This window comes from Pelodiscus sinensis, chromosome 16 (assembly GCF_049634645.1).
Source record: "Pelodiscus sinensis isolate JC-2024 chromosome 16, ASM4963464v1, whole genome shotgun sequence".
NCBI lineage: Eukaryota > Metazoa > Chordata > Testudines > Trionychidae > Pelodiscus > Pelodiscus sinensis.
This window is the reverse complement of record NC_134726.1, coordinates 22,413,348-22,438,690: the sequence shown is the minus strand read 5'-3', so window position 1 is coordinate 22,438,690 and position 25,343 is coordinate 22,413,348. Positions and strand designations below refer to the sequence as shown.

General features: G+C 40.9%; 2 protein-coding genes across 7 annotated transcripts in view; one reads left to right on the top strand and one right to left on the bottom strand.

Annotated features, from left to right (window-relative positions):
* PDZD9 (PDZ domain containing 9) overlaps positions 1–8,437 on the top strand; it is a 17,833-nt gene extending 9,396 nt beyond the window's left edge. For 5 of the 6 annotated variants that reach the window (XM_075899459.1, XM_075899461.1, XM_075899460.1 and 2 more), the window contains 2 exons: positions 2,722–2,914; positions 4,563–5,594. In XM_075899459.1, coding sequence (XP_075755574.1) covers positions 2,722–2,914; positions 4,563–4,950 — 581 coding nt within the window. In that variant the 3' untranslated portion in view covers positions 4,951–5,594. Of the gene's footprint in view, positions 1–2,721; positions 2,915–4,562; positions 5,595–8,219 lie in introns of those variants that run through there. The other variant, XR_012896158.1, reaches the window with a different exon arrangement.
* UQCRC2 (ubiquinol-cytochrome c reductase core protein 2) lies at positions 5,494–25,343 on the bottom strand. The gene is made up of 14 exons (XM_006123814.4): positions 25,212–25,343; positions 22,664–22,756; positions 22,373–22,522; positions 21,456–21,520; positions 20,372–20,428; positions 19,899–20,023; positions 16,527–16,624; positions 14,576–14,633; positions 14,298–14,393; positions 12,219–12,418; positions 11,835–11,915; positions 11,189–11,265; positions 7,827–7,980; positions 5,494–5,738 (listed from the first exon to the last, which is right to left on the bottom strand). Exons 1-14 carry the CDS (start codon positions 25,245–25,247, stop codon positions 5,655–5,657), a joined length of 1,374 nt encoding a protein of 457 aa, XP_006123876.2. The 5' UTR covers positions 25,248–25,343; the 3' UTR covers positions 5,494–5,654.

Below are 25,343 nucleotides of genomic sequence, written 5' to 3'. Positions count from 1 at the left end.
TCCCTGCCGCATGTGGCGGGGGTGGGAGCAATGTCTCTTTCGTGTGTGTGTGCGCGCGCATCTCCTCCTCTCCTCCCCGGGCCATGTTTGGTATTTTTTTGTGAAAGTATCTGGCAACCCTAATTAACCTCATGATTTCTTATCAGCTACTTGCCTAAACTATAGTCCCTGGGGGGTGGGGCCAGCAGCCAGTGCAGTCCAGCCTCATCCCTAAGGAGCCTCTTGCCACTCCACACTGCTGCCTCTGTTTCAGAGGCAGCCGCGTGGGGTGCCAGGCAGGAGTTGGTCCGTGAGGGGAGCCAGTTTAAAAATCAGCTCCCCTTGCGGATCTGCTGCCTGCCGCCCCATACAGCTGCCTGTGATACAGAGGCAGCAGCGTGGGGTGGCAGCAGCCCCTGTCTGGGGGAGAGGAGGAGAGGGGAATCTGAGCTTCCGCATCCAACATGAGCCGGAACTGAACCGGGCTACCTGCCCACCTGGCTCCTAATACTAACTTAAATTCTACTAACCCTGGGCTTACATTGTAATGTATTAGGAGCCACAGTGGGGGTAGGTCCCAGACCCGGCACAAGCTGGGCTGCTGGACCATCCTGCTAAAAAATGTATTGGTAAGGAGGGGCAAGGGGGAGGATGCATGTAGTCTATAGAATTAACCTACAACCTTTTGCTTATTGGTTAATTGGCTATATTATTACATCTCTACACTGGGGAAGGAATTCAAGTGTTTGTTTTTTTCAGGGTTCTTAGACTGCCACCATCAGGTGATTTTAATCTCCTAATCTACAGCCATTTTTTTTGTAAGCAGAGCCTACCGAGGCAAGGTATTTTTGCAGCCTCCACCTTTTGCACTCAGAGTGGCAGAGCGGGGAACAGCCCTGATAGTTTCCATAATTCTTTCTCTGGCATTGCATAATTCATCCATATTTTGCCAGCTCCAGACAGCATTAAGGACATGTTGCTGAGTCCTGCATCAAGAATCAATGTGAACATGGTGGTACGTTTGGCAGTCTTATAACCAGATGGATTTGGCTTACTCATTTCAGATGAAATTCAGCAGTTACTTCTGCAGGACATTTATCTGGAGCTATCACTAGCTGGTGGGACAGGATAGTGATGCAGAACTGGGATGACCAGCATGGCTCAAAACTTCAGGCTATGGAAAACTGCTTTCTTACATACCTGCAGAGCTCATGCCAGAACTACAGCACAACACTAGCCTGAGTTTCCCTTAATAGGGAAGCATGCTGCCATCTGGAAGCGCTCTACCTTGGATTGCCACCAGTCAGTAGCTAACCAGCTAACCAGTCACTATAGTTTGGTGTTGGTAAATCAACTTTCCGGGCTGGTGTCATATGGGTTTATGCTGTTAAAAGGGTACTACTGTGCCAGTTGTAAAGCTTGCACTGTATAAACACAAGGTCTTGCATGGACAGAGTTTGCAAACTGCATAGGGGTTACAGATGTAACTCAAATGCCTTTTTCTATTCCAGCCAACCAAAGACTAACACGAAGGAGTATTTCTTGCTGGTGGTCCAAAGCCTGATTGCTACCATGGGAAGTTGACCAGTATTAATGTGGGGTACTCTGGAAAGGTTCACAATGCCACAATCATTAAAATAAACATCAGGCTGTTCAGAAAACTCTCTCCATTGTATACATGAGACCAAGTGTGCTTTCCATATTGTCATAGGTATTTTCTGGGAAAAAAAAATTCACTACATTATTCTTGGGGTGCTATTGCCGTAGTCTAATACAGTAGTTCCTCATAGTAAAGGCAGGTAGTGGGGGCATAAGCAGAGATCCTGTACTTGACCCAGGTCTTCAGGTATTTCTGTCTGAGGTCCTTTGCTTTGATTTAGCACTGGACCCATCTCCCTTTTTATAGTTGTCATGTAAAAGGCTGCATTCTGGTGATGCCTCAAGAATAGATGGAACTAGACCTGCAGCTCTCTGAAAAAGACAATCACATGCTGGAGCCATGCAGGGGTCCACATAGTATGTGGATCCAAGTGCATGAATTCACCACTCCCTGTTATCAGAAAAGGCACACCTGGTTGACTGCCATTATTAAAACAAGTGACATTGTTCATATACTGGAGTAGATAGACAATCCAACCCTGATGAGAAGCAGTGGTTGGACTACTAGCAGTAGAGTAGTTAGGAATGAGTCCACACAAATCTTAGTGAATGTTATCACTGAAAGATAGAACAACAATTACTCCTGTTTCAGTTTCTTTAAGACACCAGCTAGTTCACTTTAAAAAGTTGTATATGTATGCAAAGCACTGTAGGGCAAATAGTTACATCCATATAACATCCTGTTAAATTCTCTAAGTAAATAGTCATAGCACATAAAAAGAGCTGCATTTTCTAAAAATGGCATTTTCTTCAATGTTAGAATTCACTTCTAGAGTCCCTTAACAGTTAAAATAGTCAGTCCTCTTTCTTGTAAGTACTGGAAGTAGCTGGTTTTGTTTACCCTTTATTTCTCCCTATAAGCCAGTGGTGCAATTTTTGTTACACTTAATTACTAACATTCTGTAGAACTTACATGTATTCTACTGGTTTTTCAAACAGTGTTTAATAGTCATTTTAGCTGAAACTGCAAACGTTATGTCATGTAACCACACAATTCAGTTGAATACCTAAAAATATATATAGTGTGTTAGGATTTTTGTACTACTCAGTACAGTATTCACTATTGATTTTTCCTCTTGGCAGGTGACATTTTAATTAAAATTGGACATGCCAACATATTAGGATGGACACTACGAGAGCTTTGGCAACTTTTGCACAATATTCCTATAGGAACAGTTCTACAAATCAGAGTTTACAGAGATTTTGTTGAAGTACCTCAACACTGGAAAAATTTACTTGAATTGGTTCCTGAAGTAAAGCCTCTTGTAAAGACAGAGTAAGAAACAAATGCTGTTTTCAGTGGGTTTCTTCATAATGTGGTTATGCTAGTCTAATGAGGGGCAGAGAGATGAAATAGTAATGCAACTAAAGCCAGGATGCTACTTATCAAGTATAAAGGTAGTTTTTTTTAAAAGTACTACTTTTCCATGTAATAGTCATCTACTGTTATAAAGATCTTGAAGTGCAGTTGCCTAGAAACTTACCTGCAACTTTTCTTGAAGAAAATGGACCTGAAAGTCTGCCAATATTTGTTGCCTAAACATTGTTCTAAAGCACCAAATTTCAGTTTCAGACTTCTCCTGTTTTTCAAAAGGCAGTTGTCATTGGGAGAAGGCTTTATTCTGCATACGTTGGCTTAGCCTCCTTCACTTATATTCAGCTATACCTATTTATATAAGTTGATGACCTACATCATTGTATATACCTGAAATTACCAAGATGCAGGTAACCAGATAAACAGTTTAATGACTCACTAGTCTTTCAAATATATTAATGCTAAGGGCATAATTAGTTTTTTGACATCTTATTTGATCTTTACAGAAATGGGTATACAGCAATATAATATTATACTATGATCAGTTTCTATAAAGATGAGTATGAGGCTTGATGAAGTTGTAAAAAATATTTTCAGTTTCTAAAAATAGGAATTGCTGCTCAAGTTTTAACTAACACTCATTATACAGAGCATATTATGCTGGTGTTCTGGCAGCTACACTGGCTTCCAGTATATTTCTGGTTACAATTCAGGGTCTTGGTTATGACTTGTAAAACCCTAAATGAGTTGGGAGCAGAGTATTTGAAAGTCTCCTATTGTACAAACTTGCCCAGGGATTGAGGTCAGCTGAGGAAGCACTGCTCCGTGTTCTTCCACTTATGGAGATATGATTAACATCTACACAGAGCAGGGCCTTCTCAGTCTTTGCCACCAAGCTATAGAATTCTCTCCTGCGGGATGTTCACCTGGCACTAACATGGGTACTGTTTTGGTGCCAGGCTAAAGCCACTTTTTTTACCTGTGCTTTTATTGGTGTTTGAGTTTGTCTCCCCCTTCCCCTCCTCCTGAGGTGTCTTAGCAGGTTGTATGCCCCCTTCTTCGGGGTTTTATATCATCTTTAAATACATGCAGTTACTGATTTAAATCTTTTGTAACCCTCCTCAAATATTTTAAATAGAGGCAGGGTAAAAATATTTTAAATAAAAATAAGGCTTAAGTATTAATTGATGCTAGATGGGATACTATGCAGTAAAATTTTCCTAAAGCCTGGGGACAGATGTTCTAGCAGAGAAGACTAAAGCTCAGGAACAAGAAAGAATGAGGGAGCTTACATTAGAGAAGGTAACTGGGAATGGGAACATTGAAAACACCTGATTAGGGCACAAGAGCAATAACAATGAAGGAGGAAGTTCAGGCAATGAAAATAAGGATGGGACTGCCTAGAAGACTAGTTCTTTAAACTTAGATTGCAAGAGAAATAGCTTTGTTCTAGTTTTCCTGAAAGATGTTTAAATTGATATTCCCTTGCTGTTAAAAATGCACATGTTGTATAATTAAGTCAAGCAGAATATACACAAATCAGATTTCAATTTTGCCACTTCTCACAAGAGCTTGTCTTTAAATCTATGTAACTGTTGCACATTTTTAGCACTTCAAGTAAAGACAGTGAGGCAAAAGAAGACAGTTGGACCAGTAGTGATGATTATGACGATGTAGACTCTGATGAAAGATTTAGATACAAAACTGCACAATCATTTTGCTATGATTCTAATAAACTTCCATCAATATCAAAAACTTGGCATGCATTTAAAAGAAAAAAGCACACATTTACTGTAGGCGCTGATATTGGATGTGACATTATAATTCATAAAGATGTTGATGTATGGTGTAGTTCTGACTTTGCAACTAACAGTATTAGTCCTCCTTCATATTGGACTATGGAAATGCCCAACAGTGAGTCGTCATCATCGTCGTCATCCTCTTCCTCTATATCAGATGCATTTTGGCTTGAAGAGTTTGCCAGTGTTCTGGAATAAGTGAATGGTCATATCAAATTTTCAACCTTCAGAAAATTTTTGAAGCACCCTATCAGCTGAAGGTTCATTTTAAAAATACTGATTTTGCAATTAGCTTGCCTGCCTAGGATATCTGACCATCTGATTTATAAAATGATAGCTGCTATCAAAATCTACTCTTCCTGCTCTTAAGAAAGAAAGATCTCCATCAATCCTACCTATGAAGAGAACATTAAATTTGATGCTTCTGTGAGCCCAATGATCAAGGCACAGCAGGAAAGTGCTAGAGCTGCAGTATACTGCTTTCAGCTTTTAAAGGTAAGCCTTTTAATTTGCATAAGATACAGATGGTACAAATGGCAATTTGTCCAACAACTGTTCTTGAACATATTAAGGATATATAACTGGGATATTTATTATGGCAATTATACATTTAATCTGCAGCACAAATGTAGTCCAATACTACCCTCTGGTAGTTTTTGCAAGGCACACGCATAATGTTAAATGTTTCTGTATTTATTCATACCTTACTTTCAGTAGGTAAATATATTAAAACAAAGCATATGAACTCAGCACTTTATTCAATATATGCAAGCCCACAAGCTATCTAGATTAACATTCTGACATTAATTCATAAACAGGTTGATTGGGACTTGTGTATAATGTAACTGATGGACACAGTGAAAAAAGTCCACTTTGAATCTGCCTCAATTTTGTGTTTCCTACTACAACTCATCAACAAAAGGGGTATCTCCCAAGTTCCCACTAGCTGCCATTGATTTCTTCCCATCAACAAATTTCTTCGCAGCCTGAAACAAAAAAAAAAAAAAAAATTAGCAAGAAAACACTGACCATGTTTTGATTCCATTAGGCACAATCAGCAAGCTTGTCTCACTGCTCCAGAGTCCCAGATTCAACTGATTTATGCAATCACCAATGATTTGATATTTATGATTTTTAATAAACTGTCAGACAGATTAATGATATCAGCCTGAGGAATGTAGTAAAATGGCCACTTCAGAGAATTAGAAAAAGTTGCTATACATATGCCTTATGTAGCAAATATATTCTACAGGCAGTCCCCGGGTTACGTACAAGATAGGGACTGTAGGTTTGTTCTTAAGTTGAATTTGTATGTAAGTCGGAACTGGTACATATTGTAGGGTAAACTCTAGCCAAACATTTTTTTTAGTTTTGGATAGCATAGGGAAAGGTTAACTCCCCTCTAATGTTTGTTTTGCTGTCTGTTCCCCCGTTCAGAAGATTTCACATCTATTTCTGTCCCTGTGACAAACTCAGGACTAAAGGAGTAACTCATCAAATACCAAACAGCTCTGCACCATGCTTTGAGCTAATAGCTTTATTTCCACACACCACCCAGGGTTCTAGGAGGAGGGTCCTTTTTTTGCTAACACAATGAGGCCAGCACTTTGTTTGTTTTGGTGGAGTCTTTGTTTGCCCAGGGAGCCCAGCATGTATAGGGGGAGGAGGGGCGGAGAGGCTGCTTTTGTCTGCTGTTCGGCAGCCTGTTGCTCAGGGGAGGGGGCAGCCTGTTGCTGGCAGGGGGGGAGGGGGGAGGGGGGAGGCGTGCAGGATGCGAGGCCACGGGGGGAGGGGGGGGCAGCGGGCGTGGGGAGGCACTTTTCCTCTGCCCGGCAGCTCTGCGGGATCCCTGTCCCTGTGGCCAGCTGCTGCAGGCAGAGGCCAGTTGGAGCCGGCCGAAGAGGAGGAGGAGGTGGATTCTAGGACCCAGGTGAGCGAGCCCCGGGGACGCTGCTGCGCTCCGGGAGCCCGGCATGTATAGAGGGGAGGAGGGGCAGAGAGGCTGCTTTTGTCTGTTGGGCAGCCTGTTGCTCAGGGGAGGGGGCAGCCTGTTGCTGGCAGGGGGTGGGGGGGGGGGGCAGCGGGCGTGGGGAGGCACTTTTCCTCTGCCCGGCAGCTCTGCGGGACCCCAGTCGGAGCCGGTCCGAGGAGGAGGAGGATCCTAGGACCCAGGTGAGCGAACCCCGGGAATGCTGCTGCGCATGTGCGGGAGTTGCCTCACCCCGTTCGTATCTAGGGATCCGACGTAAGTCGGATCCATGTAAGTCGGGGACTGCCTGTATTCAAGTCAGAAAAGCAGTACTAAGGTTCAGTGTGTCAATCACTGAAGCAAGAGAGTCAGGAGACCTGGATTCTATTTCCAGTTCCACCAGTGACCTTGGCAAGTCACTTTGCTGCTTTTTGAACTCTGTCCCTCCCACCCACGTTTTGTCTCGTTTATTCATGTTGTAAGTTTGGAGGTATGGACCATCTCTTACTATGTATTTATACAATTCTGAGCTCAATATGACCCATGGGCACCATTGTCATTCCAATGAGCAATAGCAGCTTTGTGAAGTGATTCTGATGTTCTGGATTTATTTTCCTGACTAGATTTCCAGATGGAATATGCTCATTTCTGAAATCAAGATTATTATAATTGTCACTACCACTAGTTCAATATCTCAAAACACTGAGTATATATTAATTTTGTTTCTTACAATCACACATTTAGGATTGAACCCTGCATAAACATACTTAGGTGGAGTATTCCCTACTGACATTAGTGGGTAACCCCATAGTGTAATATTACATGATTGAGTACTAGCTGGAATTTTTCTGCATTTAGTTGTAATAGCAGAATTTAGCTATTAATTCTCAGCTATAATGACTTTGCCATATACAATATGAAAGGACTACTTCCTTCAATAAACTAAGCAGATAACTCAAAAGACATAGCTTGCAGAGAATTGTAAGCATCATAGCATCACTTTTTATAGGGTCCCTATATTCTGTACACCCAGAAAAGTATGCATAGTAAAGCTTATACAGAATCATTTTGTAAATAACGATTCCATGTGGACATGTTTACTTACATTCACAATGTCAGCAGCAGATATGGAGTCAATGTTTTGAATTACAGCTGTTGGCGATGTATATTTACCAGATGCCAATGCTTCAGAACCAATTTCATCAAGTAACCCATTTGAAGTCTCAACTAACATTAAGTATGCAGCTTTCAAATGATTTCTGTCAAACAAAATGTGGAGAATATCCGAGTAAGTACATTTTCCAATGCTTCCCAGTAGACAGACTAAATTAGAACTCCAAGTTATGTTTAGTTGTGTGCAGCTGGGATCTCTTAACTTCACTTTTGCTTAAATGCTCCTTTCTGAAGCATTAGAATGCTAAGGATATTGAATATTCTTCAATATTGGGATACTTTTATGGCACTTCAGCCCAATGATTTAAAATCTGTTTTGACACAGGAGGAGCAGCTTTCCCTTATGAGCATGGGTGCCTAAAACACGATCAGCCAAAGAAGAAAGTCAATTATTCAAGAGGACAAATCCCAGAAAGCAGAGAGGTAAGGTGGCAGAGGACCTCTCACCCCCAGCAACAATCAGGAAACTGTGGAATACTTTCAAGGGTCAGATATGAATTAGAGGAAGACTTAAAAAATGGAAACCTCAATCAGGGCCCAAGGTAGGTATCTCAGCACACTACTCTTTTCCCAGTAGCTAACAAAAGTTTTTCAGCTTCTAGCTGGAATGTGAATATTTCAAGCCCCTTTGGGCTACTTTCAAACACATTTAAAAGAACAATCATTACAGTATTTTCTATCCATAGATGTTCTCAACTTTCAGCTTTGGGATTGTTTTAAAATTACAGATTTTTAAGTTTTAGGTTTAAAGCTAATTATGTCCTACCTAGAAAAGTATAGGCAGAGCCAGATGTAAACAGTGAACAAAAATAGTTTTCTGTACAATGCTAACGCTTTGTTTAAAGAATTGTAATTTGTTCCTTATTTACCACAAGCAAGTTCCCCTGCTAGTCAATCTAGTTTATGAAAATTCTACTATTTTATTTAAAAAAATAAGTTTATTCCAATATGGAATCTGTGGCATACACTATAATTGAGAAATAGTATTAATGTTTTGACTGAATTCAAGTAGGGCCACTAATACTTGGATCAAATAATTTTTTGTAATTACTCCCCAACTACAGGAAAAAAAAAAATCAGCAACATACTCCAAGGATGAGACTATGGAGAAAAAACTCTTCAGAAGAAAAAAAAATAAAATAATGAAATGTCCCTCTATATAGATTAGGAAGATTTGTATTCAATGCTACATACAAAAGGCAGAAGATTTAACATCTGGCTGATGAGAAATGATACAATAATTTGTTTAATCATGTTTTGTATGCAATCATGCAAAGTTTTATACCAATTTCTTTAAGTTATACATACAGTCTTATAATAAATAGATTTTTATATATGCAAGATTTGGTCACTTCTTTGCAGCCTGCAGCTGACTCTGTTGGCTATAATAATTCAATCTAATTGTGGATGTTGGGTTTAATGTGTGGATGCTGGGTGACAGCAGTGGCTATTATATATAGAAAGTCAAATTAGATGATCCAGGTAGTTTCTTCTGACTTTAATTGCAGGGTAAGCATACCCCCAGAGTTTAGACACCCGTGGCTGGCCCATGCCAGCTCACGTGGGATCAGGTAAAAGGGATCCTGAGAGAAGTGACAGAGTCCCAGAACTCAGGCTGCAGCCCAGGCCTGAACATCTAAACAACCATTAAACAGCCTGAGCCTGGTTCGACTACAGGTTTTTAATAGCAGTACAGACATAAACACAAGGACTTACAGGGTGTGTCTAGACTACATGCCTCCTTCGACGGAGGCATGTAGATTAGCCAGATCGGAAGAGGGAAATGAAGCCGCGATTAAAATAATCGCGGCTTCATTTAAATTTAAATGGCTGCCCCGATCTGCCGATCAGCTGTTTGTCGGCAGATCGGGGGAGTCTGGACGCGATGCCCCGACAAAGAAGCCTTTCTTCATCGACACAGGTAAGCCTCGTGAAACCAGGCTTACCTGTGTCGATGAAGAAAGGCTTCTTTGTTGGGGCATCGCGTCCAGACTCCCCCGATCTGCCGACAAACAGCTGATCGGCAGATCGGGGCAGCCATTTAAATTTAAATGAAGCCGCGATTATTTTAATCGCGGCTTCATTTCCCTCTTCCGATCTGGCTAATCTACATGCCTCCGTCGAAGGAGGCATGTAGTCTAGACACACCCTTAGTAACTGAATTTTACTGTTTTAATTTAGAAGATCACAATATGAACCCAGAGGTTAACTGCACCTTAAATTATTACAGTTGCACCTTGCTGTATTATTAGTTGGCTATTGTATGCATGCCTTCAAATCAGGAACTTATAACAGTGCGAGTTTTGCTATCAGTAAAGTGGCAATATTACTTCCCTACCTTATAAGGCTCTCAAGATTATATTTTGAAAGCCCTTAGAAAACACATTCCACCAATTTAATGTATTACATTGTAAAAATACCATTTGCAAGGCCTCATTATTGTATTGAAGATGTACTGTAAATGCATGCTAAATATTGCTGATTGAGGAATCATCTCAGTGTTATCCCGCAGGGAATTTCCTAAATAAAGCAATCTGGAAAGTATTTAAACAGGAATTATATACTCATGTGCTATCATATATCAGCTTCTGCTGACAAACATCTAATGAAGAAGTAGTCAGTAAGCTATTCTTTAAGAACACTTTCTGCTGATTTAACATGTTTCTATAGAAATTGATGCTAGCCAAGAATTTACTATAATTCTCTTAACAGCAAGAGCAGTGTTCTAACTCAAAAAAAAAAAAAAAAATCAGACAGGCAATTTGTACCATTTCCACCCTTTCCTGCTTTTGCTAGATATGAATACAGAGCAATGAGTCCTGACATAGGTATACAGTATAACTGCCTATGCTGCTGAAACACTTGCCATACAGAAGCCTCTTTATAAAGCTTACTGACAGGAAGTTGGACACGTGATCTTGTAACTCCACTTTTATTACCAGTTAAAGCAGTGACACTTAGCTCAGAAGCCAAACAATCGATCAATATTACGTAAGAATCACAGTAGTGTGGATTGTTTCATTTATTATAGTCATATTTAAACAGGATGCTTGTATACTCACATTCTCAGTCAAAATGACTGTCCAAATATTTTATTACAATCACACATTTAGGATTGAACCCTGCATAAACATACTGATAACAGAAAAAGCATACTGATTGGTTAATTAAATCAGTGTTTTAATATCAAGAGCTGCAAAGAGCCACAGGAGACCCATTAAAGAGAGTCATTTGCAGCTTGAAAACCCCTGAGCATCCCTGAATTATAGTATTCATTAGACATTTTTAACTTACTTAGCCCTTGTGACATCTTCATCAGTGATGCCGCCCTGAGCAATTGCTTTTACCTGATTCAAAGCAGCCTTAATGACCTAGGACAAAAATTAAGCAGCCTTTTTACATTTGGCATTAATGGTTTTGACCATTTCCAACCCACAAGGATTCTTCTCTTTGAGCAGAAAAAAAAAAAGACGACATTAAGATATTCCATTTTATTGGATCATTTTTCACCACCTCATCATATATTAAGAGCCTCCTCCAATAACTATTGTGGATTACACTCAGGTAGGCTAACAAAATTTAGTCTGTGCTTTAATTCTCATACTGCCCCCAAAATTATTTCAAGTTCTTACACCACATAAAATGTGATCACACTCTTCCCAGTTAGATTCAAACGCAAATGATCAATTCAGCCAGGTTTCTGATAGTTAACATTCTAACAGCCTTGTTCATTAATACCCACTTAACTGATAGATTTAACCACTTATATTCAGCAATCTCAAGAATGTCTTCATTACTGCTATTTTATCTTTGTACCCGTACTTCCATGAAAACAAGACTTATTCCTTTCTTTTACTGATAATGCAAACATTAATTTAAATCCTTGTCAAAAGAAGCCAAAATATTTGATCAAACCAACAAATTCTCATCAGCAACTTACCTCTCGAGAAGCAGAAGCCTGGGATATAGTATAAATCCCAAATAGTCCAGAATCAGAGTAATTAACATTAAATGCTGCAGCCTGTGGAACAAAATTTTCAGTCACTGTTCCAATACAGATAGACTATGCAATTCCTCCGTCATCAAAATAGCTACTAGTGATATTCAATGTGATAGAAAAATATATAGCAAACCATTCTTGTCCTTGGAGAGATTAAAGCCCCTTAAGCTAGAATGTTAATTAATAGTACACAGATCAAAAATATTTCATGGAATATTTTCTAGCCAAATTTGTTTCTATTCAATAGAAAGAACCCGTTTTCCTAAATTCTATCGCATGTGTTATTTCTTGGGAAGGAAAGTTGAAATAAACCTTCAGGCTTACATCAAATGGTTGATTAGTTGCCTTATTGATAGCTTGGAACAGTTTGCTGGAAATATTGCTTCCCCTTTTAATAAGAGGCCCTGCACCTAGAATATGCTGAAGGACACTGAATGCATTTGCTTCTGCACTTCCAGTAGCAACTCCTTCTGCTACTATGGCAGCATGGACAAGGCTTTCACCAGTCTGTTCCCTGATTTCACCTGAAAATAAGAAATTACAATTAAAAATATAGTGTATTAAGTTTAGTATGTGAATTAGTTGCTATCTATGTCTTAGCTAACCAGTAACTAAGAAAGGTCATTAATGTAGTCTAGTGGTAATCTTAAAGTCCACAGGATCATGTTCCAACTACTTCCACTGGACTTCAGTACTGACTGTTCAAAGAAAGAATCCCTCTTTTTTTTTTTTTTTTAAACAGAATATAAACCAGAAGAAAGGTATAAGTCTTACTTGTTCACAACTTAAAAATAATCACAAAGGGCCAAATTCAGTGGAAATGTACTTGTGTATTCCAGGTCTGAATATGATCTAACGTCTTGTCTATGTGGTAATTTAGTACATGGCAAACGAGGGTATGAATCTACAGGCAGTCCCCGGGTTACGTACAAGATAGGGACTGTAGGTTTGTTCTTAAGTTGAATTTGTATGTAAGTCAGAACTGGTACATATTGTAGGGAAAACTCTAGCCAAACATTTCTCCAGAGCTCAGTTTTATTCTCCCACACCTCACTTCCCTCAGTCCTTTATTCTCAAGCTGAGGTGTCTCCTGAGAAAAGCTGCTCTGCGTCTCCCTGGTCTGCTGGGGGGAAGCAGCTAGTGCGGGGTTGCCTCACCCCATTTGTAAGTAGGGATCCGATGTAAGTTGGATCCATGTAACCCGGGGACTGCCTGTATATGCACCAGCCTGCCATGCACTAACTACCCATGGAGAATCTGCAATTGCATGCTACAAGTTTAGTCTATCAAAGCACATTTAATTGACTTATAGCAGTGGTTCTCAACCAGTAAGTACCCTTAGGGGTAATCGAGAGAAGTCTGCGGGGGAGGAGGGACATCAACACTGCTGAAATTTGGAGAAAACTGAATTTTTGCTTTAAGTTTTACAGTGCTTTATTATTTTTGTTCTTTTTACACCCAAAAATTTCATTGCCTGCCCAGCTACGATTAAGTTGTTTAAACAAATGTGTTGCAATGATAGAAAAAAATTGTGCGTGTCTGAAAACTGTAGGTACTGGGGGTACTTAATAAAAAAAGGGGTTGAGAAACACTGACTTATAGCATGGCTACAGAGTCCACAGAGTCATTTAGCACACAGCAGGTTCATGTGCTATAGATTTATACCCTATCATGTTGAACCTTAAGTCACGGTCTAGACAAGTCCTTAGATTCCCTATTGCAAAAGCTACAAAATCCATTGTACCCCAAGGTAACAATTTCTCAGTCAACATCTACATTTTGACTACCTGAAAGACTACTTATTCTAATATTTTAACTAACTTGGATGTAGTCCAGTTATTTCTATTGCTTAAACTATTTCCTAATTTTCTAACAACACCATTTTAAACTGTCTGCAGAAGTAACCTGATTGTTATGAGGAATAAAACTGGTCAAGACTAGTCCAAAATGTTGCCTCAGAAGACATGAACTGATGCTCAAAGTTTGTTACAACATATATTGACAGTTACTGGCCTTTCTGTAAAGTAAACTTTTCAACACTTGCAGGTATCTCATTACCTTCCACACATCCTAGGATATTTTATTATTTCAAGTACACAAATTCTGATAGTGTCACTATATTTTGGCTTTTTTCCTTTATAGAATGTAGTGGAAGGATGGCCCTATGGTTAAAGCACTTGACTGGAGGCTTGAAGATTTGGATCCCGTTCCCAGACTGTACCCCATCTTTGTCTTGCCCTTTATTTACATTGATCCTCCATTGTATCATGTACTTAACACAGGAAGAAAGACCGTTTTCAATCTCAATTAGGCTCTTTAGGTCATGCATAAGATTTAAGAGAAGAACAGCACAAAACTTGTAGTTAAAAAAAAACCACCCACAAATGAGGAAACAGAGTTTACCTCCATGATACTGGGTCTTAACACCAGAAGAACCAGCTCCACTCCTGATATTTAGAAATTGTTCTCCAACTTGTTTTAGTTCAGCATGGTTTACACCTGCAATATAATATTTTTATTAAAAAAAGGTGTGTAAATTAACAGTATAGAAAATTAGCTAAAGATGACTAACAAGTACTTTAAATGTACTTTAAGAGTTCTGCTTGTACACGATTGATTTCTTCTATAGGCTTCTTTTAATGCACACTATGATACATAAGACATGCACTATTTAAACATACCTAGTCCCACCAGAGCCATTCTTGCACTTGTGAAGTTCTTCTGCACAAACTGGTGAAGCTGCAATAATAATGTTGAGTGTGAGGATATTTCCACAAGTGTGTTTTTTTTGTTGTTTTTTTTTAAAAAAGACAGCCCTGTGTCTGAAAAACTTCAAGTGAGTAATCTAAGTGGCAAAAATCCTTATAGGTGTCTATTTTGGTAATACTGAAGAACCCTTTAAAGACTCTTTCACAGAGCAAATGGGATGTCACTATTAGCATGGAAGACCAGTTATAAATAGAATTGGAAGTCTAATACCTTAGCTCAATAAGGAAGTTTAAAAAGGCAATATCTACAATTGCCTTGACTCAAATGAGTACTGTTTAAATATTTCCAAAGTTTACCAGGAATCAGGAAGCTCTACAACATTAATGGAGTGAAAAGAGGTTGAGGAACAAGTTCAATTTTTGAAACAATTTATTTGCTAGATGTTAAGTCACTTGTTTTGGAATCAAGCAAATGCCATATTAGTGACCAGAGCTGACAAATGTTCAAATGTTTCCAATATGCTCAGTCTCACCAATGACAATTTGGGGGGGGGGGGGAGGGAGTAGGGGAAAGTGTTCTGCCACCAGATCAGGACTAAGGTCAGGAGCATCTAAATTCATACAGTATTCTCAATAAGCACTCCCAAATAAGGCATGTACAGAACTTGTTCAATTTTTATAAAAACCAAGCAATAAAAATTCAAGCATTTAAGCCTTGAATCAAGTTTGATCTTGTAGTAGCATTTGTCACTGCAAAAAAGAGAGACAGACAATTTCAAGTTACACAGAATTTAGAGGGTGCAGATCATTTTTTTTAAAAAGTACACTCTACTCTTAATATGAAATTCTGTGCAATCTCCTCAAAGAGAAATGATGAACATATTTCCCTCCATGCATAAACTTAAAACAACTTCAAAACTATATGCACACGAGTAGTAAATTGGAAAGAGCCAGACCTACCTGATTTTTAAATTTAGTTTGTTTATTCTGAGTGCCCTTGAGAGAACTGCAGTTTTAGCTATTAAACTACTGTTACACAACTGCAGTTAAAAGTAAGTAGATGTTCCTGTTGTTCAAATATCATTTCTTAATGAAGCAAGTCCTGATGCTTCCAACAGCATCTCATACAGGAGAGAGTTTTACGCACTCTCACCAGAGTGGCAGAAGCACATGAGATATGCAAATGAGGCTGAGTGGAATATCACCAAGTCTCATTTGCATATTTAATGAGCCGCCATTTTGCAGCAGAGGCTCTTGCGCTAGAAGGAGCTGTCTACAATGCCCCTTCTTGCGCAAGAAAAACCCTTTTGCGCAATGCCACTACACTGATTATTCCTGAAAATAATCAGTGTAGCGGCATTGCGCAGGAGGGTTTTTCTTGCGCAAGAAGGGGCAGTGTAGACAGCTCCTTCTAGCGCAAGAGCCTCTTCCACAAAATGGCGGCTCAATAGATATGCAAATGAGGCTCAGCGATATTCCACTCTTAGCCTCATTTGCATATCAGGCTGTGTCTACACTGGCACGATCTTGTGCCTATGTGTGGAAGTCACTAGTCCTTTGTACGTGGATATCTGCACTTCAGTGTGTGTCCTACTGATAAGTAATAGAAAACCAGACATATATAATAAATGGAGCATTTTCAAAGGCTTTGGAATCATAGTTCATAAGAGCCATGAGAAAATTTTATACCCAATAACTAAATTTACAGTCAGGAAAAGACTGACTACCTCAGGTGCAGACTAACATTTGAGGTGGGAACACATGACAAATCTATGGAGGAGTCTCACTTTGGAATAATTTTATAAGTCAAACATGCAGCTTCAAGTCATCTTTGGTGTCAAGAGGGAATAGTTTTACAAAAGAAATTAAGTGTGTCAATCTGATTTTATACTGTGGCTATAATGCTCAAGATATACATCCCTACCTGCTCTGGTGTAATTTTCCCAATTGCATAATCTGGACAGTACAAGGAGTTAGCAAGAGCATTCCGATAAGCTGCAGCATGCAGATTTTCCAGAACACCTTAAAAAATGAACAGAAGAAACTCTTACTAAAATGTAATTTGATAGCTGCTTGCACTTAAAGAGTGCAGATAGGATGAACATAGAAACTGCGAAAATAGATTGGCACTGTGTTCCATTTCAACCAGCACTCCATCAGTATTAGATGCCTCAGAGCAGGGTCTCAAATTCACGACCCAAGGGCCATCTACCACCCAACCAGTTCCACAATCCACCCTGTGGCAGCACATGAATCCCTGCAGCCCTATATATATTTGTACACTTCCCCCAAGCCCAAGAATGTTAAGTATCGGGTAACTGACTAATTGAATAGTCAAAGCATTTTTACATCAACTGTTTGATTAATCAATAGGGCCCCTTTGCCTTGGAAGTGTACTGCAGTGGCATTTCAAAGCAGCAGCGCCACACGGAGTCTGGGATCAGCTGGGGAGCCCCCAGCTGATCCCAGGCTCCACATGGCACGGCCGCTTTGAAATGTCACAGGGTGCTCAGGGTCAGCTGGTGAGTCAGCCAATCCCAGGCTCCCCATGGCATTTCAAAGTGTTAGCCCCACACAGAGCCTGGGGTCAGCTGACCCCAGACTCTGTGTGGCACTGCTGCTTGGAGCCTGGGATCAGCTCTGTTGTGAGCAAGGCACGAGAAGTCAATTCTTCCACTCTACACTGATTAGGCCTCAGTTGGAGCATTGTATCCAATTCTGGGCACCACATTTCAAGAAAGATATGGAGAAATTGGAGAAGGTCCAGAGAAGAGCAACAAGAATGATTAAAGGTCTAGAGAACATGACCTATGAAGGAGGACTGCAAGAATTGGGCTTGTTTAGTTTGGAAAGGAGAATACATTGGGGACATGATAGTGGTTTTCAGATATCTAAAAGGGTGTCACAAGGAGAGGGAGAAAAATTATTCTCCTTAGCTTCTGAGGATAGGACAAGAAACAATGGGCTTAAACTGCAGCAAGGGAGGTTTAGGTTGGACATTAGGAAAAAGTTCCTAACTGTCAGAGTGATTAAACACTGGAATAAGTTGCCCAGGGAGGTTGTGGAATCTCCATCTCTGGAGATATTTAACAGCAGATTAGACAGACATCTGTCAGGGATGGTAGACAGTACTGGGTCCTGCCATGAGGGAAGGGGACTGGACTATGATCTCGAGGTCCCTTTCAGTTCTAGTGTTCTATGATTCGCAGCTAACCCTGGGCTCCATGCAGCGCTGCCACTTTGAAGTACCCCCTTCTTCTCCATCCCCCTTACTGCCTCGGATAGAGGCAGCAAAGTCGGGGGGGGGGAGGGGGAAGAGAAGGGGGAGAGATGGAGTGCGACTAGTCACATATCCAATAAGCCTTTGCTCCCTCCCATTGCAGCTCTTTCACCAAGCTCCCTCCCCTGAGGGACACAGACTTAGGGAGGGATTACTAGCATGCTGGCACAGGGCAGCAGCAGGAGTCAGTCTCCCCCCCACTGTGAAACACAGAGTCACCATGGCAGTGGGAGAGCAAAACGATGCAGCAGCCTGTTCCACTCTGCCACCATCTCCCAGGCCAGCCCAGCTGCTCAACTTCCTGCTGTTGCAGTTAAGCAGGGTGACCTGGCTGGGAGATGGCAGTGGAGCACAGCAGGCTGCTGTGTCGCTTCCCTTCCCTTTGGCTCCTGCTGCCAGAGCGAGCACAGGGAAAGCCTTACCTCTGCTGCCAGCCCAGAGTGTTCAGGGCTTGCAGGTTACCTTAAGTAAGAAGGACTGTCCTGTCTAAAGGAATGGCTGGTTTGGCTGCTAGGCATGTTAAAATGTGTGTATTTAGGTAAATGTGTAACCACTGAAAAGACAGCAGTTACACACCGAGGGGTATTCGATGTATCATTTAAAAAATATTTGTTTGACCACCGCCTGTTCTTCAGTACGTCAGTTTTAGGAGAAGTGACTGCTTCAAAATAAGATACCAGTTTCTTACAGGTAGGAAGCAGAACTTCAGAATTCAACAGGGCATCTGACTAAATGGCCTAAAACAATGAGACTGCATCTAGACTGGCAAGTTTTTCTGCAAAAGCGGAACTTGCCAGATGTCTACACTGGCCGCTTGAATTTGCGCAAGAACACTGATGATCTAATGTAAGATTGTCTGTGTTCTTGCGCAAATACTATGATGCTCCTGCTCAGAGATAAGCCCTCTTGCGCAAATGCTTTTGCACAAGAGGGCCAGTGTAGACAGGTAAACTGTTTTGCGCAAAAAAGCCTCGATGGTGAAAATGGCGATCGGGGCTTTCTTGCGCAAAACCGCGTCTAGATTGGCACAGACGCTTTTCCGCAAAAAGTGCTCTTGCGCAAAAGCATCCATGCCAATCTAGACGCTCTTTTCCGCAAATGCTTTTAACGGAAAAACTTTTCTGTTAAAAGCATTTGCGGAAAATCATGCCAATCTAGACGCAGCCAGAGTGTAATTCAGGAATACTAGTTAGTACACTGGAACCGCTGTAATCTGGGTTTCCATGATCCAGGAACACCCTATGGCTCGGAACCTGGCAGGGGAGTAGGAAGCAGCTCTGTGCACTGCCGCTCTCCCTCCCCCACAGGCTTGGGGAATGGCAGTGCAGCAAAGTGCTTGTTTGGAGACCCTCCTAGACCCTGCATCACCGACCCCAGCATGCTCCTGCACCCTCTCTCCCTTTCAGACTCTATCCTCCCCATCCGTTAAACACTTCCTTCCCACCCAGCACCCTTATTAAGGCAAATACCCATGGGCTGGAAAATTCCATAATCTGGCACAGTCTATTTCCCAAGATTACCAGATTAAAGAGGTTCAAGTGTGCTACTTGGAGGATAGGGCTCAAGTCTCAATCAAGAATGAAATTATGTAGATAGCCTGGAAGAAGCTCGCATCTCAGTTGAAGGGTATATATTGATATAAGACTAGACTGCAATTTAGATTAGTTTAATGAAAATGTTTGTTTTATATAGCACTGGTAGTACAATTCCATACAACTTCAAGAAGCTATTTATCTATTCAATCTTAAATATCTTTCTGAGAATGTGTTATAAAAAATAATGGCTTGATTTATTAAATGGGCTTAACATGCTTCCCCCCCCCCCCATTCATTTCTGATTTTGTGCAGAAACAGATTACTATGACTTTCTCCAAAAGGGCAACTGGAAAATTAACTAGTGTAATCAAATTAATGAAAAACAAACAACAACAAAAATTTTTACATTGAGATTTTTTTGGGCTATTTTAGGTAGAGTCTTGTAAAACTGGCAGAGCTGGTCATTGGAAAGCATACTTACTAACTTGTGGATTTTGAAAGGCAACTGCTTTATCAATTTTTAATTGTGGCTGAAGCTCTGTTACTTCCCAAGGTCTGAATTCTGGGGCTGTAGTGACATTAATTAGATACTCCATTACTGTATCACTGAAACAAAGAGGCAAAGTTATGACGGAATTTGGTTATAGATTTCTTTAACTAAAAGTGAATATAAAGCAGCACAAACACACACCCAAGATATACCATATTGCTAGACCACTCTGTACAATAGTAAGAGTCCAACTCCATGCTACAAAGCACCCACCTGAATACAGCAGAACCATATGTAGTGAAGTACAGTGCCAAACCATTCATACTTTGACAAAGTAAACAATAAGGGCATACATCAGTAGTAATGCTGTTCCTGCCTTTTAAAATAATGGTATTCTATAGCTTTACTACTTGGTTTCTTGGAGAATATGCTATAAAACTTAATTACTACATGTGGATACTTACACATAGTCACGCAGGCATTCAACAGAATAAATCATGTTTTCTCTCGTGGAGGTTACACTAAATGAGAAAAAACACAGCTCCATTTCAGAAAGTTATGTTGAGATGACTGGATTTGAACATATGTTCCTTATTGATATAATTCCCTTACCCAAATTCAGACACAAAATGTAAAAACTCCATCAGTTTAAAAAAGGACTGTACTAAGTCTTTTAAACCTTCACATGGAGACAAAGTGCTAATGTAAAAAAATTCCCATCTCTATGCAAATTTGAAAAATGCCAGTAGCTATTGAGGCATATACAATTCAAATATAGTCTGACATTTTACTATGAATTTTTAAATTGTAAACTAGGAGGTATTGGCTTCCTTAAATACTTAAAGTATAACTATATCTCGAGCCAAGACTGTACTTTTAACTAAATATCTACTGGGCAATTTTAAGATATGGTTGTAATAAAATAAATACAAGAATAGATTAAAAAATTCAGTAATATCTTCTATACTTTTACGAGTGAGGTTTTGAACTTTAAATCCCCCACCATTTAACTACAAAGGCTTCTAAAATTCACATACACATGACTCCTCTTGCAAATTTTTCATCTGTAAGATTATAAATAAGCCGATCTTTAAAGTTTTGCTCAATTGCGGTAGAGGAAGATAACTGTTTTTTTGTCTCCAAAATCTACAAAAGTGTGTTACAGATCTGGACAATGAAGCACAAAAAAAATGATGCGTACTTAAAATATTTTGTGCAAAGCAAGTTTTGGTTGACTATACATACGGATACTCTCTCAACTAGAAGTGAAAAACTATATTAAACTCAAGTTCTAATTATGTCATTGAAGAATTTGGATGTGTTGAACTTTATTCAGTTATTGTTAAAAAGCTATTTCTTTTCCATCATGCCTTATTCAGAGTTTACATATCACACCAGAGTGATCTGTCCATGTAGTATAATGTTCATAGGGTAGGTTTGTTTATTTTTGGCAGTTTAGGTCATTTTGCACATGGAAGCTTTAGACACAGTGCCTACCATTTCCTCTGTTTTCCCAGCAATACAGATTATCTTTAAATAGTTACAAACCTTAGGTTACCTCCAACAGCTTCAATGCCACGAGTTATCTTGAAGGAAGAGGCTCCCTTAGTAGACTTTAAAAACACAGAAGCTGATTTTACTTTTTTAGGTACTAAAAGAACAATTTCATTTGCATCAGGTTATTATGTATAATTCAACATAAAAAATTAAAATATTTTTCTGGTCTGTTTACCAAGAATTTTTTCCATTTACTTGTGTGTAGTAACATTTTTTTCATAATCTTGAATTTATAGCCGGAGAACAAAAATGAACATGCTATTGCTAAAAAGATTAACAATAGCTCTCTCAAACACATGTAAGCAGAGGAGACAAACTTAGTACTACTCATCCAGTTTTAGTTGCAACTATAATTAATAACCGTGTTCGTACTCTAACATGATGGTTTCACCTAAAATCATAGATAGGGCATACACTAATCAAGATTGCCAGGGACCAAAACTGACCTCAAAATACAACCTCTGAGCTTAAGATTGTCTCATAAGAAAAACTTTATTTAGAAGTCAATTGCATAATAAATGGGTACTAAACATTCAATTTATTTTAATTAATTCTGTGTATAGCCTCATTAAAAGACTGATGCAAATGCTCAGTTTGTTTACATTAATTCCATGTTCCTCTGAAGCAATGGCTGCGTGGTTTTTGAAACAAATTTTTGATTACTAGAAAATAACTGCCATGAATTCATTATTCCCAGACAACTAAGTCATAAGGTAACAATTTTTTTTCCACTAGCCACCTGTGTTCTATATGAACCAAGAACACAAGAGATGGAATGATAGGCCATTAGTTATTTAAGCAATCTAGTACTCCAGATTAATTTTAATTATGCATGTTTCTATAAAATATCTCAAGCATTCCAGCATTTTACTTATCTTCAAAGAATTAAACGGTGGAAAGGTACCTACCAAGTTTGATGCAAGACGGAGCAAATGGGCAGTTCCCAAATTGTCAGTGGTTTCATATCTGCTACCTGCTTTAATGAATACACCAATTCTTGAAGCAGGGGAATAGTTTTCCAGAGAAGCAATCACTAAACCATTTGGTAATTTTGTGATCTGTATTTAAAAAAAAAAAAAAAAAAAAAAAGACCCATTACAGTGTAGTGATCCATTAAAAGTACTGTCACCACAGTGTTCCTTTGTGATGTGATTCAGTCCAACACAAATAAAAAGTTTAAAAAAATCATTTACACTCACCTCAAGATCTTGTGGTTGTAGATGTAATTTTGCTTGCTCTGCAGTTGCTGAGGCTTGAACTTTGGGAGCAACTTTGAGAGAATAAAACTTCTTCTAAAACAGAATAACATCAAGCAAGATTAAAAAGAAGCACATTTCTACCCCCATATTATAGATCACTACAGTACCTAATGGAACACATTAAGCAATAATTCAGAACATGCAATGATTAATGTATTTGAAACTGCTTGGCGGAATGGCTACCACCACATCTTTGCCTTCCTGGGGGTTTAATTTGAGCAGTTTTACATTCTTGGTGAAACCCATTCAAAATCATATAGGTGAAGAATTACAACATAAATTCTACAGTCTCAGACAACTTGGGACCTCGTTTCTGACGACATAGCATACTCTGGTGACTTGCAGTAATGAGCACAAGCAATTAGTTGCATGAAATTTAACCATCATCACTTCCATGTTATGTTAGATTCTCTTAACTCCTTATTACAAATGTCACGACCTTTAGAATGCCATCTACCAGCAAACTGATCCAACTTCACTAATAAAAGGCTTAATTTTTTAGCTGAGCCCCTTTCAGAAATTAATTTTCTATATATACCACGTCCATCTACCACGCCATACTGGGAGTCAATATGTGGCAATCAAGGAAGCCTTCTGCAGTGGTCCAGTGAGCCTCTTCCCTAGCACAGACTCCATCTGGTAGGGAAAGCAGAAAGTGCTCTGATGTGGGGCAGGAGAAGGCTCTGTCCAGCAGGGGGTCAGTAGTCTGGGGGTGCCTGGTGGACTCTCCAGTAAAAAAAGACAACTTGTGGTTGGTTGCTACTGCACAGGAAGAAGAGCTGGAAGCTACAGGCAAAGCCTCTTCCTAGCCCTTCAGCACACTCTGTCAAGTCCTTGCATTCTTGGTAGCCATGATACCCCAGACCAGTGCACCCCAGTGTTTGAGAGCCTCTGATCTAGACGCAGAACTGGAAAAAAGGTACAGCAGTAGCCAGAAGTCAGACGTGGAAAGCCTCCAAACTGAAGAGACGGACATGACAAGAACATACCACATACGATAAAACCCCTCAAACTAAGAAGTATAAACAAACTTCTGGTTTGAAATACTTTTTCCCCTCTTCTGCAAATGTTGAGTCAACTTTTCATCTAAATATTCATCCCGCCCCCTCAAAACCTGAGTGTAACATTTAAAAATTAAGTGACATTAAAAAAAACGTAACCAACCAGATAGAGGCTCTGATAGAATTTTTGGACCATTCAGTTACTATGGTTTTTTAAGTTACACTATTACTTGCTTTTCACTTAGTGACATGCCTGAGTCATATTTTGAAGCTGCTAGTATCTCACTATGGGCTTTATCATCGCAAAGGTGGTCAAGACGTTACTTACTTACATCTTCAGACTCCTACTTTGAAGTACAGGTAGTCCCCGAGTTACTCGGATCCGACTTATGTCGGATCCGCAGTTACGAACGGGATTTCTCTCACCCCGGAGGACGGGAGTGGCGGGACGCCCAGATGTGCCGCGGTCCCGCCGCCCATGTCCTCCGGGGCGAGAAAAGCTGCTCCGTGTCTCCTTGGTCTGCTTGGGGGGGGGGGGGGGGGGGAAGCCCCAGCAGACCAGGGAGACGCTGAGCAAAGCTGCGGAGCACGCAGGCAGCGGGAAAGCCCAGACGCGCCACGGCTATCTTTGCTCCCCGTCTCCCTGGTCTGCTGTCTCCAGACGGGGAGCAAAGCCTCGGAGGACGCCGACAGCAGGACAGCCGCAGCGTGTCTGGGCTGTCCCGCTGCCCGCGTGCTCCGCGTCTCCCTGGTCTGGACGCCAGTTCCGACTTACATACAGATTCAACTTAAGAACAAACCTACAGTCCCTATCTTGTATGTAACCCGGGGACTGCCTGTAGTATTATTGACTAATACTAAGGTCCTGAGATATTTGTTAGCCCATCTATGCCACCATTCACAACAGACATAGGCACCTTTCTCTCAATATCTGTTGGAGTTTGTGCTGGACTTGTGTTAGGCAAGTAAAGTGCATGAGCCTGGCCGTCGGACGAACAAGGGGAGGCTGCCGGGTTAAGGGCTCTATAGGGAGTAACGTTGGCGGGGAGAGGAGGAAGACCCCGTCCTGCTGCCTCTCGGAGGAATTCCTCCTCCCACACCTGCCCACTGCGCGGCTCCCCAAGGAGCCCGGCCCGACCTATCCAGCCTTCCCACCAGAGCACAGAGAAGGGCAGGGTCCCTACGGGAGCCCCAAGGGAGCCGCTCTGGCCGGGGACAGGGAAGGACTCGCACTTCAGGACGAGGTGACCTTCAGCCGCTCAGCCCCGCTCCCTGCCCCCGGACACACAGAACGGCCGCGGGCTCCACTCCATCCTCCTACACGCGCCTCCCTCAGTCTCAGCCCCACGCTGCGGCCGAGAAGGGGGGCTGCCCTCGGCCCCCTTGTCCGACAGCAAGGCCAGGGCCACGCCCGGCCCCCTTCCAGGTACAGGCACTAGTCGTTCTGCTCCCTCTCCCCCAGGACCGCCCCCCCCCCCCGCACTCACCGAGAGGGAACGAGCGATTGCGGGGATGCCCTTCATCCTCTCCGCGCTGCTCCCACAACTGGGCCCCGGACCGAGAAACAAGATGGCGCTACCGGAGGAGGACTCTGCCTTCCCAGCATACACCGCGTCGCC

What these genes read in the sequence shown, in the direction of transcription:
- UQCRC2 (XM_006123814.4), bottom strand. Translation starts at nt 25,247, where the DNA reads ATGAAGGGCATCCCCGCAATCGCTCGTTCCCTCTCG. An exon ending in TACAACCACAAGATCTTGAG is followed by an intron (nt 22,523 to 22,663) that starts GTGAGTGTAAAT and finishes TTTTAAATACAG; the next exon opens with ATCACAAAATTACCAAATGG. An exon ending in CTTTCAAAATCCACAAGTTA is followed by an intron (nt 16,625 to 19,898) that starts GTAAGTATGCTT and finishes TCATTTTTTAAG; the next exon opens with GTGTTCTGGAAAATCTGCAT.